This window comes from Lissotriton helveticus, chromosome 7, assembly GCF_964261635.1.
Source record: "Lissotriton helveticus chromosome 7, aLisHel1.1, whole genome shotgun sequence".
Lineage (NCBI taxonomy): Eukaryota > Metazoa > Chordata > Amphibia > Caudata > Salamandridae > Lissotriton > Lissotriton helveticus.
The window spans coordinates 1313186885-1313204574 of NC_136068.1; the positions used below are offsets into that span (position 1 = coordinate 1313186885).

Here is a 17690-nt window from a genome sequence, read left to right on the forward strand (position 1 = left end):
AAGTGGTGTTGTGCAGTTCTGTGTTGACTTCTTTCTGCCCAGTAAGTGATGGTGCGGAGCCGTAATAGATGCCAACACTGCGCAATGATGTCAGTTCTTTCTTTCCGCCCTCTCTGACATGTATCTAAACCTCCACTCTTCTTCCTTCATCAATTTGCAATCTTATTCAAAAACAATTTGTCTCGCAACTAATGTGCAAGAAAACAAAGTCCTCACTGAAGACCACAGGATTTAAGCGATGCAGAGACAGTCACAAACAAACATCTGTGACAGACCCCCACAAGGCATGCCTTTGATGTTGGACTTGTGCATGACTGTCGTTTGAAGAGTGTGGCTTCATGTACCCAAAAGCCATCCAGGACTCTGAAGTGAAGCTGCTCGATTCCACACACCAAAGAAACTACTGACGGTTGACCATGCGAAAAAGGCAAAATGGGGGTCGAGACCCATGCCACAGAAACATTGTGGCCGTCCCATCCAGAGCTTGAAACCACGTCCGCGGCAGATGGAGCGGCAAATTCTGAAAAATATACAGGAACCATGCGAGAATCCTCATTTTGTATAGAGCTATATGCCCGCTAACATTTAAGGGAAGAGGTTGCCACCTAATAAGATCGGATTTGGCCTTTTGGACTAGAGGTTGGAGATTAAGGGTCCAGTGAGTTCTGGATGTAACGAAACCCAAATTCCTAAATATTTCAAACTGAGCTGATGAAGAGAAACAAGTCTGCCAGTTAAATCAGTCTCTAGATGAGGCAGAGGAATCAGTACGGATTTAGAGGGGTTCATCTTAAGGCCGAGGCTGCCTCGAAGTATCTCAGCACATGAAGACAGCGAGGACCACTCGTGGCTGGATCCACAAGATATAGAAGGACATCATCCGCATAGAGTGCTATGCAGTCATCCTGGCCAGCACTCCCTCCCTTAAACTGTGCATCCGTAGGAATGAGTCAAGCCAATGGCTCAATTGGGAGAACAAAGAGGAATGGGGATAGGGGACAGCCCTGTCTAGTCCCTCGTCCTAAGGGGAAAGTTGCAGAGCGGACCCTGTAAATCTGGACTTGAGCATTAGGGTTGGAATAGAGAGCATGAAACATAACAAGAAATTGAGGTCCGATGCCGGCCTGTGTCAGCACTAGCTGAAGGTAGGGGCTACACCCTTGCATTCCCTTTTAACCTATGTATCTTTTGTCTACATCATAACAGCTTTCAGAGGACCAGCAGGTTATTCTTACTGCAGAAAGTGCAGGCTCTTTTGTCCACAGGGGACTAAGAGAGCATGCCGGCCTCAGACATGGGGACTGGAGTAATTCCTGCCACTTCTGGTGCCTAAGTAGGGCGGAGGCCTTCGTCCTATTTTAGATCTTCATCCTCTGAATATCTTACTGTGCAAGGGAACATTTTAAATGCTTGCATTGGCCCAGCTTCTGTATTGTAGTGTAAGTATTTTGTTACAAAAATAAAATGCGCTTTGGATAACACACATGGGCGTGCTATTAAGTGCTTATGACTCTAATTAAGATTTCCTTCAAGGAAAACTAGGATTACAGATAGGAGCTCTTCCCTCTTGCATAACACTATGTTTAAAAGTCATTGTTGTAGACAAAAATCATCTTCAAAACCTGTCTTCTTTGTCTTTAGCTGTAACTAACAACTTTCATTCCTATCTTGGATAGTTTACTAGAGTCATCTTTACTGTACCTAGAGCTGTGAGCAAATTTCTAATTGTCTCTCTTTACTTTCAGCTTGTTTTTTGGAAATCTCTATATCTACTTGTCATGGAAAGGAAAACCTCACATCTCAGGTTTGTGCTATTTGCTTGGCCCTTAAGATTATTGCTTGCTGTTAATGCATAACATTAATGCTTGCTGAAGAGGCAGAGTGTTTGCAAGAAAAAGAGCCCTGCAGTAAACACACATGTCTGGTTCAGGGAGATACATATATTATATGCAATTAAAGATTAGTGAGCCTGGTCAGCTATCTGAGAAATGGCAGGCTCATGTGTAAGGATATGATCTCTTTACTATTTCTATAAAAAACATTCAGTTGTTATCTTGGTAGGTTCGTATTGACAGCGCAGATGTTGCAGTACCATATGTTAGTAAAAGAAAAAGATCTTTAATAAGCCCTACAGGAAGAGGGGGTTTGCCTTCGCCACATGTTGTTTACCTTGAGTAGAGCATTTGATTGCGTGGAGGTTGTTTGCTTCTGCTGAAAAAGTGTACTTGTATTGCTCTTTTTGTCACGTGGAAAAACCTATGTTAAATATGGAGTTGGCTATGGTGACAAGCCAATGATCAAGACTATTGACCAGTTTTATGGTTATGAAAAGGTACAAAAAAGGCACTAGGTCTAGCTTATTTATTATGAAAAGCATATGGTAAAGGTTGATTGTTATTACACTGTTAAAGTCTTTATAGAGGTATTCTGTTACAGGAAAGCTTACAGATTACTGTAGTAGATAACGGTTTTGGTGTTGGTGCTCTGACAAACCATATGGGTACAAGATTTGCACTTTGAGCATTGTTAAAATCTTAAGCCTGACTCACCTTTTCTTACCTTTTCATATAGTCTAGTGTAGAGTAACCTTATCCTTTGGATCTTATTCCCACTAGTCCTAAATTTTGTGAGCAAAGCAAACATATATTGCCAGCTTAGGGTGTTGAATGCCCTCTTTAAATGTAGGGGTAGGCGAGTCAACTGGTACCATTGGAGGGAGGCAGCTTATTAAGTATAGCTTTGTAAGATGAAATCTCAGTGTGGGACATGTCCCTGCTTTGGCAGTGACACAATCAAGGCTTTGCTGGAGGTGCTGGTGGGAAGATAACCGGTCTCAAACACAGCTGCATCAAGAGAAGCTAGTTTCAGGGCTATGAAATCTGTATAGGTATTGTAGATTTCTGGTGGATACTTCTAACTGCAGATTCATCTCCTTTAAAAAAATCCCCAGTTGCCAGGCTGGAACTGGAGAACTTCAACAACAGTGCTTTCATAGCTGCCTGCGGCTCCGCAGAGGCAGCATACTTCCCCTGTCTGACCTGAATGGAGCCGTAACTAAGTGTTCCTCCTGTGCTCTGATGTCAGTTCCTTTCTTTTCACACCTTCCATCTGGGATCTGGAGGCCTGCTCCCAACTTCTTTTTTCTTATGATAGCTCTCAAATTTGCAAACAGAGTAATGTGAAATCTGGTCCCTTCTGAAAGCTACAGGCTTCAAACTTTGCTGATGAGTCCTCAGGAAAGGAGATGATGGTCATGGACCCCACCTTTTGGTGTTGGGGCTCTGGACACACCTCTAAATCATGCGACAGTCCCCCTTATGCACCTGAATGAGATGCTGGATCAGTAGACAAAGCCTTCTAATGCTGAACTCAAGAAGAGGTTGAAACTCCGGTCTTGCTCCAAGTCATGATCCCGGTCCCTTGGCCGTTCCTGTGAGTGATGCACTTCCTACTGGAAGTTTTCAGATAAGTCAAAGTTAGAGTCCAAATGAAAACATAAAAAGATGAGGCAGAATTTGACCCCCATTCAGTCATTCTAGCTAAAAAAAAAAAAGACGCAAGGGGTCAAGATGAGCATCACACTCCCTCAAAGACTTCTGTTTCAGAACCAATTCCCCAGCTGTTCCCAAAGCACACCAAGTTACCCAGGCTAGCACTGGGGCCCCAGAGCGGAACATAACTTCAAAGGTTTGTAAACTTAATTTAGGTCTTACTACTCTGATGGGTTGGCTCTTCAAAGCAGATCATCTACTGTCTGTGCGTTAAATTGGGAAGAGCCTCTCATTCACTGCTATATGCTTAAGACAATGCATCACTGTCAGCTCCTTTGTATCCGTTTCACAGTAGTGGATGCTTTCTTATGGACCCCAGATTAACATTGCAACGCTCCAATCTCCTTGCTTGTGTGATGGCATTGGAGCTATCTATCCAGATAATCTCTGCTGTGATGGTGGACGATTTCTCTTTCTGCGATGCTGTGGAGTTGCTGCAAGCGAATAGGGTCGTGTCCTGCGGTTCTTTATTGCTTTGCCTCGTTCCAGGCCTCTTTAGGCCCTGTAAGGAAGTAGGTGTGTTGACTTGATATAATTTTTAACTTTGCAGGAATATTTGAGTTTTAGTTCTCTAAGCTAGAAGGCGGCACTGCACAGTCCATGTATAATCTGGGAAGACAACCGCTTTGTTATTTTCTATCTCATACTGCAATGCCCTTCTGGTCACCTGTTGAATAGTGTCCCTATGATGAAAATTCTAGAGCTTTGCCACTATTGACCGGGTACTTTACCTACCTAGTTGAACTTTGTTAAAATGCTGGCAGGGGTTGTCACCCATTTTGCTGAGCAGCGCACCTATTTTGCACTTTATTCTGCTTTTTTGAACATTTGAAGACATTTGATTTAGTTTCTTAGAGTGATTGTCTTTGATGTTAATGTCGCCCATGTTGCCAAAAAGCATGCAGACTCAGTACTTACTTGCTTTTTTGCACATCATAAGTCACTCAATGTAGTTCCTTAGGGTGGCTGTCTCTGATGTTAACAGAATGAAAGTTTCAACTGTACTTTGCGTTGCTCTTTGAACTTTACTCTGTTCCTCTTGCTTAGCCAGATGAGGGAGGCATCTGGTTGGAGGCGTGTTCACTATCTGGCTTAGAAGCGTACAGCCTCGTACTTTACTTTGCTCTTTTACACACCTTAATTAATGTCACTCGACTCAGTCCCTTAGAATGGCTGTCTCTGACACTAATGATAGTAAGACTTAATGTAATTCAGTACGGACAATTCCACTTTATTATGATCAACTCTTTCATCTGCATGAGGGAGATCCCACCTTCACCTTATTAATTGCGCTGTTAAGCTGCTGGTGGGTACTGCACACATCTAGCTTAAAGGCATGCATGTTTTGCACTCTTCACTTTTCTTTGCGCACCTTAAGGCACCTAAATAGTGTTTTTAGTATGGTTGTCTCCGATGTTAATGATATGAAAGTTTTCATGAAATTTCGCGTTGAACATTATAGTTTACTCTATTTAAAAGCACATCTGTTACTCGGGGTAGCACTTGAGAATAGTATTTTTTCTGAGTCTAGACACAATGGATACAATAATTTGTGTTGTCTTTTATTGTTATAATAGTTTTTATGCACATATATGCCCTCATAGTTATATAATGTAAACATAGTTTGTATGAAAGTGCTACAGTATATTGACTGCATAAATGTACATTGGATCTTACTGTTGTATTGCATATACTCAAAAGAAATTGCAATGATTTTAATTAATCACACAAATTCATTTATTCAATCGGCTTGGGTTCGCTCTGTGGTGTGAGCCATAGAGGAAGAACCAGATGCTTGAATTCCACTGTAAAAAAGAGAGACAAGCCTTGGAAAAGAGACCACGCTGGCCAACTGCTCTCATCAAATTGTTGCATTGGTGTATTTGAGGGAGGCCAACAATGCAAATATTATTGCGCCCAGCACATCTTTAGGGTCTTCCACTCTCCCCTCCAGTAAAAGGGCCCTTTCATATGCTCTAGGTCTTGTATCTGTAGTTCAGGTGTGTTTGACTGTATCTCTTGTAATAAGGCCTCATTGTGTTGCAGTCTCTCAGTGAGTCTGCACTGGTCCTCTCTAAGTAAAAACAAGTACACTGCTACTGAGTTTACTTTATTCTCAATTGCATTTCTGGTCTCCTGTATGTCCTTGAGGATCTTATCCAACTTGTCTGCTGTAGCGGATGCCTGGCTAGGCAAGGCACCTGTTTCTTTTCTAAACGAAGGGCTCTCTAGGGAACTGGACTCTCCCTACTTCAGCACTTTAATGTCTGGGGATTTTTTGTTGATCTTGGCTTTGCTCATTTTCAGAGGGCAATGGGCCACTACTTGTCAGTGCTGTCTCCAGGCTCCTCCTCATGAAACTGCTTGATGGATTTCAGGATCAGCCTGCCTGCCTCCCTCATTCACATATCCCACAGCAGATCAAGTCTGGATAGTAACCTGCCCCTTAAGTGGGTGTGCTGTTAGCCAATCGTGGTGGCCTGCTGCTCCAGAAAGCCCCTGGTCCGAGCTCAACAGTTGCTTCTTCAAGTCCCTAACCAGATTTAGTTGTGGGAGTGCTATTCTGTCTGGGTAGTACCGGAGCAGAGGGCCGTACCTAGTCTGATTCCCACCTCCCCCAGTGCCTGCAGTGTGCCTTAAGTGCTGGAGGTGCGGCATCTGGTCCGGTCAAGCCTACCAAATTATAGGTTTCTTTTGTGCTTACTACGTCTTGTGTCATTTGCCCAGTTTTGCAGGCAGGGTTCAGATGCCTTTTATTCACCATCCTCTTTCCCTATGTTTGATAAGGAGCTTGTGGCGAGTAGGCTGATGGAGGGTGATACGGTGCAGGTTAGGAGCACTAGCAAAATGATGCTGCCATGCTGTAAGTTAAAGGGCAGAATGTTTTTTTGTTTTTGTGTTGGTGACCTAATGGGACTTGCTCTTGAATGATCCTTGTTAAAGCATCTTCGGAGGGGTTCTATATTGTTTTGACAACTGTCATTTCTTACATATTTGTAATTTTATGACTGAATGTCTGATGGTTGACTGCGCTGAATACAGTTGTCCTGATTTGGTATGATGAGAATTAAAGGATGAAGCCTATCAGCCTGATTGAGCCGTTGAAAAAAGTTATGTCAAAGGTCTGATTTTTTTATTGATTTTTTTAAATGAAAAGATATTGATTGTTGCAAAAAACATATGTTAAAGGCAATGGCACTCTAAGGACAGATCGTTATTACATCATGTTAAAGCATTTTGACAGGTATTTTGTTACATGGAATCTCACAGAATACCGTAGTAGGCAACGTTTTTTAGGTCGAGCCTTTAGCGGCAGTGCGCATGCGCTGCTCGCTTTGCGAAGCATGCTGTATTCAGTATGGCGTGGAAGCTCCGCCCACTCTTCATCCATCTTTTTCATTGGCTTAGGTCCTAAATGCTCCCTTCAGATTGGTTTTAGGCTGGCTAGTCCCTCCTAATGACGGCCTTGTCATCATTTGTATCCTTCCATGGCTACTGGCCCCTTTACTTTGAACACTATTTTCTTCCCATGGCTCCACCCCCCGCAGTCCGTGACTTCTCAGCCCCAGTGCCCCCTCGCACTCCCGTTTGTGCCTTCTGTCCCGCCCGCACTCCTCTTTCCAATGCAATGGGTCTGGCGTAAATGTGAGTCTTATTACATTGCAAATGTTTGTTTAGTGTTGGTTACCCTTTGACAAGCCCTGTGGGTAGATTTACACATCCATGATCCTCGTTAAACCCTCTTGGGCAGCGCTGTATATTTCTTACCAAGTGTATTTTTGCATTTATTTGTAATTCCATGAATGTATGCCTGATGTTTGCCAAGTAGGAATGTATATGCACAATACATTAGGCTGAAGTTGGTTATGGTGATAACCCAATGATGAAGGCTATAGGATGGTTAGGCACATTGTATAAGGTATGGCAGATGCCATAGGTCTGATCTTTTTGTTATGAAAAGTTATGACAAAAGCAGTAGGTCCGACTTATTCATTATGAAAAGCCAGTAAATGGTAAAGCTACTAAGTCTTGAAAGGTGAATTATTACACTACTTTACACCATTTGTGTCAGTTATTTTGGCATATGGAATCACACAAATTATTATTGTAGGAAATGGTTTTGCAGTTTGGTTATCCAATCTTACAATCTCAGGGGGTAGAACATCTTCTCTGTTTCTACGCTGTCAAGCACTGGATTCTTTGAAAAAATTGTTGAATTGCCTTCTTAATTTACTCAGGAATAAGCAAGTCCTTTTTAGCCGCAGTTCCTAGTGGGTTAGTGGTTGGGGTGGTCTAATGGAGGGGGGGCATGGGGAACGGTGGGTAGGGGGTAGGTGAGGGTGTAGTGGTGGTGCGGAGGGCAGATGAGGTCCTAGACCTTACACTGTATTCAAGTATATCAACAATTGGGTAGAGCCAAAGCCATTCTCAGAAGCTCTTTTTTTGTTGATCACATAAGGTCCATACACCACTTCAGTTTTGAGCGAGTCCTAAAACAAAAAAGGTTGAATGCTCTAAATCAATCTTAGCCTTGCATGTTTTACTAACGTCACTTAAAAGAACATTCTCTGTTCCACATTGTGCCTCTGTTCCGTCCTCAGAAGCAGAACGCAAACCTGTTTTCATTGCACTAACTGTGATCAGCCTCGTGGGGACGGTGCTGCTCTTCATCATCAGGAATCCGGACTCGTTCCGCCCGGCTGCAGAAGATGAAGTCTCGGAGGGCAGCCGAAGCGGGGAGGCCAGCAGTGTGAATGCGTAAGTGAACTCAATCCATCACTGCTTTCATTGCTGCATTGCCAATGGCCCCCTGATTACTATTTTGCATGTCCAACCTAATCTAGGTTCACATGTTGTGCATTATTCCTCCAATTGTGCTGACCAATGTCTGATCCACTATGACAGTGGTTCCCAAACTTTTTTGACCCGTGGCTCCCTTGACCTAATTGGCAGTTGGCCGTGGCTCCCCACCATTTTTTTACCAGTGGGCGGGTGGGGGGGATATAAGCCCACCCTCGGGAGAACTTCCTGTTGTCTTCCTTAAATTAATTTGGATGCAAAGAAGGTATTTAATCATATTTGTAACAAAATAAAAAGATAATAGTTGCAAAACGGGAAAACAAACATTTGTTTTATGTGCTGATACGTTTTCTCTCATCGAGAATGTAAATGCGGCGGGAACTCAGGCGTGGGAGGCTGTATTGAAGCCAGTGACCATACTGATGTTTCAGTAATATTTGAATGTATTCCCCTTTCAGGGACCATCCGAGAGTTCTACTGGGTTTGGTCTAGAATAGATTGGAAAAATGACGATGGCCCTGTCTGTAAACGCACATTTGAAGATGTTTTTTAAACAAAATACACTTTTTTTTATTTCATTGTAAATGCATATTTCAGATTGAATATATGGAATATGCATTTACAATTAAATTTAAAAAAAGTGTATTTTGTTTGAAAAACACCTTCAAATGTGCGTTTACAGACAGAGCCATCGTCATTTTTCTAATCTATTCTAGACCAAACCCAGTAGAACTCTTGGCTAATCTGGAGTTAAATTCCACCAAGTTAAGACGGAGCCACTCGGTGTTAGCATTGCATCCTGAAGGAAAAATGCACCCAACAGGCAAACTCGCAAGCCGAAATTAATTTATTACACCCCATTAAATGCTTGTGGTTGTGGGCTGGCCCTGAATGGCTTTCACTAAAATTCTTCATAATTGTGTACAATTGTGTCCGAGCATTGTATGTATGAAAGTTGCCTCATCTTGTTTAGCGCCATCATGAACTGTGCAGTGGGGGCAAATATTTGAACACGAAAGCACAGCAGCTGGGACTACTACAATTGTTACATAAACGTATTATGTACAGCTACGCTGCAGCAGGACTATGCAGTAGGCATGTGTATACTTATAAGACATGAATGTTGGTACACGATATATAACATGATGGTATGATATACAAAATTAAAAAAGCCAATAAAGTATGTTCCAAAAAAAAAAAAAAAGCACAGCAGCTGAATTTAAAGCAGCACTAATAATTATTTCAGACTCATAAAAAAAACGCCATGCATCTGGAACATTCAAAAGTGAATAACATTCTCCTAATATTATTAACCTAGAGATGCGGATTGCAACTCAGCAAGTACACAGTCACAGACTAAAGCAGTCATATGAATGCATCATTGCCGAGGTTGAGGAGCTTAAAACTGCTCAGTAAGTGACCTGACCTTCGATCTTGCCCTTCTTGATTTTATGCCGGGGCTACCAACATTCTACTCCCGTACTGTTCTACGGAACACACAGGAATCCCTCCCATCCCAGTACCAACACTTCAGCGGCCCTAGTGTTACTTAAAACGGACTTCACTTTCTTACTTACCTATTTCCTTGCGAGGCACGGCAGCAATAGCGCTCCTCAAACAATGGTCAGAGCTGCGTATGGCGTATGTATGCCAATAATGCAGGTGGCATTTGTACATTTCTAGCAATGTAGCTGCAATTTCCCACATCGTGCCGCGGCGCACCTGACAACTCATAACGGCGCACCAGGGCGCCGCGGCGCACAGTTTGGGAACCACTGCACTGTGACAATGATGAGCCCACAGTGCACTAGCATGTGAATATCACCCTTAGGCTCTCTTTTCTGCTGGTATATTCGGAAGCAAGCGTAGCAGCTGCTGACATTTTTTCAAGTTCAGAGCAAATTTATTTTCCTGAGCATAGCTTTGCTACATTACACCTTTCAAAAAAGTGCAATTTTAAACTTTTATTGGGTTAAACAGGTACTCGTGGACATAATGCTTAAATGTTTGTGCAACTGCACAACTGATATCTGAAATACTGCAGGCTGCCCTTCTGTAATGCTGTTGTAGTAGCTGTTACAGGAGTACCACCCACACATCTTCAGTCTCTGCTAATTGTTTAGGTCCCCAATGCAGAGCATTCAAACTGATAATTTCCCAATATTGTCAAGTGACCTTAGCCCAATTCTTAATTTTGTAGAAGTTCTAATTTAGTGAAGGCCAGATTCTTACATTTTGTCTTTCTTTTGTCTCCTGACATATGGGGTTCTGCCAATTTCTACTTTATGTGTGTGTTCTAATAATTGAAAATATTGATACTGTTAAACTCTTTCCTGCTCTAATCAGCAACTGGCACCGGGTTATTAGGATGGGCCAGAGATGTAACGTGTGTTAATATTACTGGCCAGTCTCCAAGAGGTACATATGGTTCTGACCATGAACTCGACTTTTTTTGTTTAGTCTGTGATCTTGACCACAACTCGACTACTGGCTCATGGTCACCCAATCATGCAATGAGATAATTACTTTTCTTATTTGGTTTAATATCTCCTTCCCAGTTTTCTGTGTGTGATGCAAGCTATATCCCTCCTCTTGGAGCTCCTGTAGCTTGTGGTCATATGAAGAGCTGGTTAGAGCTTCTAAGAAAAAGGAAAGTAGACCTGCGGATGGCATGTCCTTTTCCGGCGTAATGAGGTGAAATGGTGGATCTTGGAGTAGCATGGGGCCAGAGCAGATTCCGATACTGTTGGTAAACGTTGCTGTATCTTTGGAAAATTCACTGGGAAAAGTTTCAAGGTTATCTACTACCTTTCACCATTGCTTAACTTGCCAAACTGTGCCTATTATATCCAGGATTGAGGAACACAATAGAACTGTAATGAACCTGGTAAACATACAGGGAGTAAAAGAAATGCCGGAAAGTAGTGGTATAACCTTCTTTGTGGCTTCAAATGTGGGGACAAATAGCAGGTACCATTTCACCAGCTGTTCCCAGCTTAGAGTGATTTGGTACTAATGATTCTGGTCACTCTACTTAGAGCACGCTGATGGTTATCAGTGAATAAGTAGCTTCCCACAAGCACTCGGCACAGAAGAGCCAAGAATTACCAAAGGTGGGCACCCTGTTCTGTTGTCTGGGTTGTGTTTTTTTTGGTAGCCTGTCTTAGATGCTACAGTCGACACTATTTGTAGAGACTTCTCTTTGTTCTGAGCATCTTTGGACACTACATGCAGCTGGATTATGTAAAGCCTGGTTATCCGTGTCCCTTCCTGTTACCCATTGCGTAAACATTTGTGTTTTTTTAAAGAACAGTCCAAAGCATTAATATATATATATATATATATATATATATATATATATATATATATATATATATATTTACAAAAAAGATTACATTAAGACTGTGAATGAATTGATTGTATTCTAGCTACACAGCTGTTCAAATGAGCATATACACACCTAAATGAGACGACATACAAAAATGAATATTTGGATATGCTTTCCTCCATACTTTCATTGAAAAGTGTAGTATTTCTGTTTATCATCAGTCGCACTGTGGTTTGGTAATATAGGGAGTATATGGTGAGATTCCTATAAAGGCTAAGTCCATAGTGGTTACTCCAAGGCCCCCATAGTTTTCATATATCACCTTTTCTGCTGCTATTCTCCTACATCTGGAAATTGTAGAGCATAACCCATTTCTCTATTCCCTTGCAGTGTCTCATTTTTTGATCATTAGCCACAGTGAGAGTTTATTTCCGAGTAGGTTACCATCTTTAGGGATGCCTATGACAAACAGAAGTGTAAGTGGAATCCTGGCACCCAAAATTGCACTACCTTACCCCAGTAAGACTGTATCAATCTGCATCTACAGATGGTGTGTAGGAATAGGCCTTCCTTCTCTCTACAGTTTAGGCATCTGCCAGTCAGTGCTAGACCCATCTTGCATAGCCTGCTCCTACTATATCAGCTGGGTTAGGCATGGGCCCACTCTGATTGCCACTCCACTTGATTGCATGATGGCAGCCTCCCAGTTTACGTCTTCCAAGGGTCCTGATGATGAAAAGCAGCAGTGTCCCCATAAGGCTGATCAGTTAGTGCAATGAAAATAGGTTTGCGTTTGTCTCCATGCTGTGTGATTCTAGTATGTTGTAAGCAGCATATGCATTATTTACCAGAGTCTTGTGTGTGATAAAGGTTGTTCCCCAGTTCAGTTTCTCTGATGCTCTTTTTTCCTGATTCGCCATCTCTGGCAAGTTTTGCAACTCTTTGGCACAGGACACCATTGAATGTATTCAAATCTCGAAATGATGTTATTTCTTATTCATCCTGCATATATTTTTAGTGCACACTTCCTAGACACATCTCCTATTTAGGAGATGCCCATGTCATCCCACCTACAAAAGTCCGTCCGTCTGGGTAGACCCCCTACATGCTGCCCACTCATAGGGGCACCTCCTTTTCCTATTCCCATGCCAGCAAGTGAGTGTTGTAGTTTTATGCTATATCCTGACTGTGGAGTCTGTTGACAAACAGAGAGAGTGAGAGAAAACACTGGACTGGAGCTCACAGTGTGGCATGAAATAATCTCAGTCAAGGGATGTCACAACTCTATCTTGATGTTGCAGAGACAGGTAGGTCTGATTCGGCTGGACAATGGAGGACAGTGGTTCAATTTGACCAGCCAGTTGAACAATTATATGTACATATAGATTTAACTGGTTCTGGTAGCAGTTGTTGATTTTGTGAGCAGACCTGGAGTCCAGCGGAGATCACCTAATACACATTGGTCGGAAGCTACAACAAAAGGGAAAACAGTATATAAAGTATAGGACAAAGCTGAGGGAGGGCACTGAGAGGAAGGAAAACAAATAACTCGAGGGACGAATACTAGTGAGAACTATTATCCTGACTTTTTGCCTTTTGCCTCGTATTTTTCTGACCCTATTTTTGCTGGCTTTAGGACTCTGGTCACTTTACCCCTGCTGATCAGTGCTAAATGCATATGCTCTTTGGGTAAATTTTTGATTATGATTGATTATCCGTGATTGGCATACTTGATTTACTGGTAAGTCCCACGTAAAGTGCACTGTGCATGCCTATGACCCGTAAATCAAATGCTACTAGTGGGATGCAGCACTGATAGTGCCACCCATATGAGTAGACCTGCAACCGTGTCTCAGGCCGGCTATAGCATTGTCTGAGAGTGCAGTTTTAAACTGCCATGTCGTCATGGCAAGTGCACCCAATTGCCAGGCTTAACCTTCCCTGTAACTTTCAATTGGGAACAGATAGAGATTTGGAGTTTGGTCTCCCTGAGCTCAGGATTTAAAAACACATTGTTTAGTGAAGGTGTTTTTTAAATTGTGTGCTTGAAAATGGCACTTTTAGAAAGTGGGCATTTTATTGTTTAACCATCTTGTGCATCTGCCTACCCATGGAATCAACGTCTGGTTAAATCAATCAATCAATCAATCAATCAATCAATCAGGGGGATTGTAAGCGCACTACTCACCCGCGAGGGTCTCAAGGTGCTAGTGGGGGTGGGGGGCCCACAGATCTGCTTAGCCGAAGAGCCAGGTCCTGAGGGTCTTCCTGAAGGTGCTCAGGGAGGGGGCGCGTCTGATGTCCGCCAGGAGCTCGTTCCAGGTCTTGGGCGGCTTGTGTGGGAAGGATATTTTGCCTGCCCTGGTTCTGTGGATGCGCATGGTTAGTGGATTTGTCCCAATTAGTCTAGTATCCTGAGTATTGGCCAAATTTCCAGAAAATGGCAGCAGCTCTGCAGTCATTCGGAAAGGTCTGCTGCACACTGTCACCGGTATAGAGCAAGATTCTAGTCTCTTTATTTTTTTCCCTTTTAGACTCTCTGCTTTGTGGCACACATTTAACCCTTCAAGCCAGAGGCTGAATTGCTCATGCAAATAGTAGTGTCAAGAGCGGGGACCCCTGCTGAGTAACTCTCCCCAGCTTGAAAGTATCAAATAATACTCTGTATATTTTGACCACAGCCTTTGGGGACATATATAGGTAGACCCACAAGTCTCTGAATCTCGGACAAAATTCGAAGTGCTCCAGAGATCAATATTGCCCATCTTATTGAATCAAATACATTTTCAGCGTCCATTGAAAGAATGGTAGAACCTTTCTCCCCACTATTTTGACCAACCATTTGTGAAGTCTACGGAGGTTAGGTTTTGTGGTCTCCTGGGCATAAAACTAGTTTGGTCTTGTCGATTCAAAGTTGTTATGGTGTTTTGTAATCTATTTACCAAAACATTTATGAGTGTCTTTATCTTTATGTTGAGGAGTGATATTTGGGGGAGGAGGGGGTGAGGGGGTCAAGTTCACAGTGCTCTAGTGTGGGGAATGTTGTCCCTCTAGTGACATTCTTTCATGTCCAGGTGAAGCGGGCTATGTTAACAAACTATTGCACACTAAGGGGTCTGTGGATTTGAATTTGAATTGAATGCTGCTGTAATGAAGCCAGAGAAACACAAGAAATATGTTCACCCCTTCTTTGTTGATAATCTCCCCAACCCATCTTGCCTCTTCTTCCACTCTGGTGTGCCACACCAGTCAAGCTGCTTTATGTCTAGATTCATACTGTTTTTGCGTGCTTTTGCAGTGTGTTTTTGGTTCCTCATTGGTATCGTCCCTATAAGCAAGACGGGAAGTTCCAGCCATCTCATTTCATACTCCATTGTGGAGCACCCCAGACTCTCTCTGCCTTCATTATGTTTTCTTCTAGAGTATGCATTTTCTTTAATCTATTTTTTTTCTTCTGACCAAATCTACCTTGACTTGTGTCTCTTACCACTGCTTTGTGCGTCCCACAAAGTGTAATGCAGGATTGTACTGATCCAGCATTATCTTTAAAGTAATTATCCGCTGCTCCGTCAGAGCTGTTATGGGTTCTCTATCTTTGAGTTCCCATGTATCTAGGTAGGCTTCCCTTATGTAGCTTCATTCCGGATTATCGACATCGGTGCGGGGAGTGGTTGGAGGGGAACTGAAGGTAATCAAACATTTCTTGACCAAATATTCTACTTTCTCACTCTGGGGATTTGCAGCTTTTGGGGTAAAAAGGTAATCTGATCTTGAAAGTAAGCTAAGTGCCTCCAGAGGCCCCTAAGGAAAAGGAGTACTATCAATTGAAGACATGACCTACATCACTCGATTTCAAAACCTCTGCATTGAGCCAGCAGAGTGGGGGTGGCCACTGTACCAGTCATCCTGTCCATATTTTTTTCCCATAAAATCATTACACTCTCTAGCTATTTTATACTTGGAAGAAAGTTCCTACAAGAGTAGGGAGCTGACTTCACCAATCGCTCTTTTCTGAGGTTGTGGAAGGGCAGAAGCATTTAACACCTTTGCATCTCTTACCCCATGGCACTTTTACACCCACAGAACATCCATAGGTGATTGCCCACTTCTCCTCGATTAAGAATCGAGTATCTTCCACCCAAAATATCGGCACCTCATGAGTCTTAATGACCCCAGAGTTTATCAGAGGGCTATATTTTCATCTCGCAAGAGTTCTCCATTAATTACCCTTCAAGTGGGTTTTCTGTAGAAAAAGTGAATCTGGGCCTTTGTGTTTCTAGGATTGAGGAACCCTTTTCTTATGATTCTGTTCTTGAAGCTGTTTAAATTCGGCAATGATATTTTCAGCTGCTCCTCCTCCCTAAGTGTACCTGCCATGGGTCATTTCACTATGTGACGATAGATGTGTTTAATCTAACCTGCCATCGTTGTGATATATCATTTTTTTCTTTAACTTGAGAAAGCTTATAATAACCATTCAAAAACAATAAAGCCATACCCCCACCTCGCTCCTCCGTACAACAGATTTCAAACTTCCCTGCTCCCCAGTGTAAGAAATGTCTATCGTTCTCCTCCGCAGGCCCAATAGTGAGCTGTTACACTTCACTTGTTTCCATTTGTGTCATGGTGTGTGACATCAGTTGTAGACCTGTGGAAACCATTTCCCACTAGTCTGAGAGAACATATGTTGTATCTGAGTATATAACATAGTGGGCCTACATACAGAACCATCTTCACAAATCAAATACCAATCACGGGGCACTTAGGACTAATTTGTCCTCCCAGGCAAGCCCTTTTTTTGGTCATCCCTTTCTTCCATTCCTGCTCTGTATTACTCATAGGCATAGCTGCAGCTGGGGGATGAATACATCTCTCTTAGCCTTCTTCTGTTTCCTAGGATTAGGACCAAAGTGTCCTCGAGTTCTGGGATCAGTTTGAGTCTTTTTTGCCACCATTGACAGTCTCTTTTGTTTTGCCACCCTGTCGCATACTGCCTCAGGAGTTTCAAGAAGGAGGTTTTGAAGTTGAACGTCAGTTTGAGGTGGGCCAGGAAGAGCAGCATGTACACAAAACTCAACTCTCAACTTTAGTTTGACTTCCTCAAATCTCAATTGTTTGACTTTCTCTGCTTTATGCACCAGTTTGGTAGGTTCCAGTGAGAACATGTGTGATGTTTTCAATGTAATTTGTCCTTTTTATCAACTAAGTTTTAAGGCATTGTCTTTGTCCCTGTAGTTAAAGAAATTTGCTATAGTCCTTTCAATAAAGAAGCACGAGGATAAGTCCTCATCCTGTAGTAGTGTGCGGCGCTAATCTTCCAGGAATCATATGAGGTGTTTGTGCTAGGTTCCTCCAGTATGCCGATGATTCAGAGACCGATTGTGAATGCATGTCCTGCCATGAATTCCACGGGTTCTTCCACTGATAAGTGATCTGGTTTACTGAATTGTGTAGAATTTTAGTACCATCTTCTAGTTCAGAGATAACCTTCTGTTTTTGCAATTCACCCCACCAATTTCACAGATCCCTTCGTAGTAGGACCACAACCACTCCACTTTTGCTAATGTTTGCAAGGCAGTCCTTGTTTCCTTAATTATTTGCAGGGTCATCTCAGTGGATAAAGTGTGAGTTCCCACTATCTTTTCTTCACTGAATCTTCTATTGTCTTCGCTCGAGGGGTATTTTGTGTCTGTCAGTTTTCCTCTGATTGTGCAGTTGATTTCCTTTTTCCTTCCCCGTTCTGTCATAGGATTTTTGGCCTTGTTGACAGTTGCGAATGCTATTTATTTCCTTACAGTACATGTCATCCTTGTTGGCGGAATTCCCTCCACATGGACCTTAGTGATTGAGAAACCTACCAGTACCTCTATAGCACCAGACTAAGACTGTATGAGACTGGGACAGCCAGACGTCCTGAAGAAGACCGATGTGACCGACCATTTGAGGGCACGCTTAGGTCGAAACATGTTGATATTAGCAGTAAAGGAGGGGTGTTAGGGGTTCCTAATTTC

The 17690-nt window shown here is 42.6% G+C and overlaps 1 protein-coding gene across 1 annotated transcript in view; it reads left to right on the forward strand.

Moving 5' to 3' along the window:
• MFSD11 (major facilitator superfamily domain containing 11) overlaps positions 1-17690 on the forward strand; it is a 182141-nt gene that overhangs the window by 95880 nt on the left and 68571 nt on the right. Inside the window, exons 7-8 of the mRNA XM_078654620.1 lie at positions 1746-1804; positions 8153-8309. Of these exons, the coding sequence (XP_078510746.1) occupies positions 1746-1804; positions 8153-8309 (216 nt within the window). The remainder of the gene's footprint in view (positions 1-1745; positions 1805-8152; positions 8310-17690) is intronic.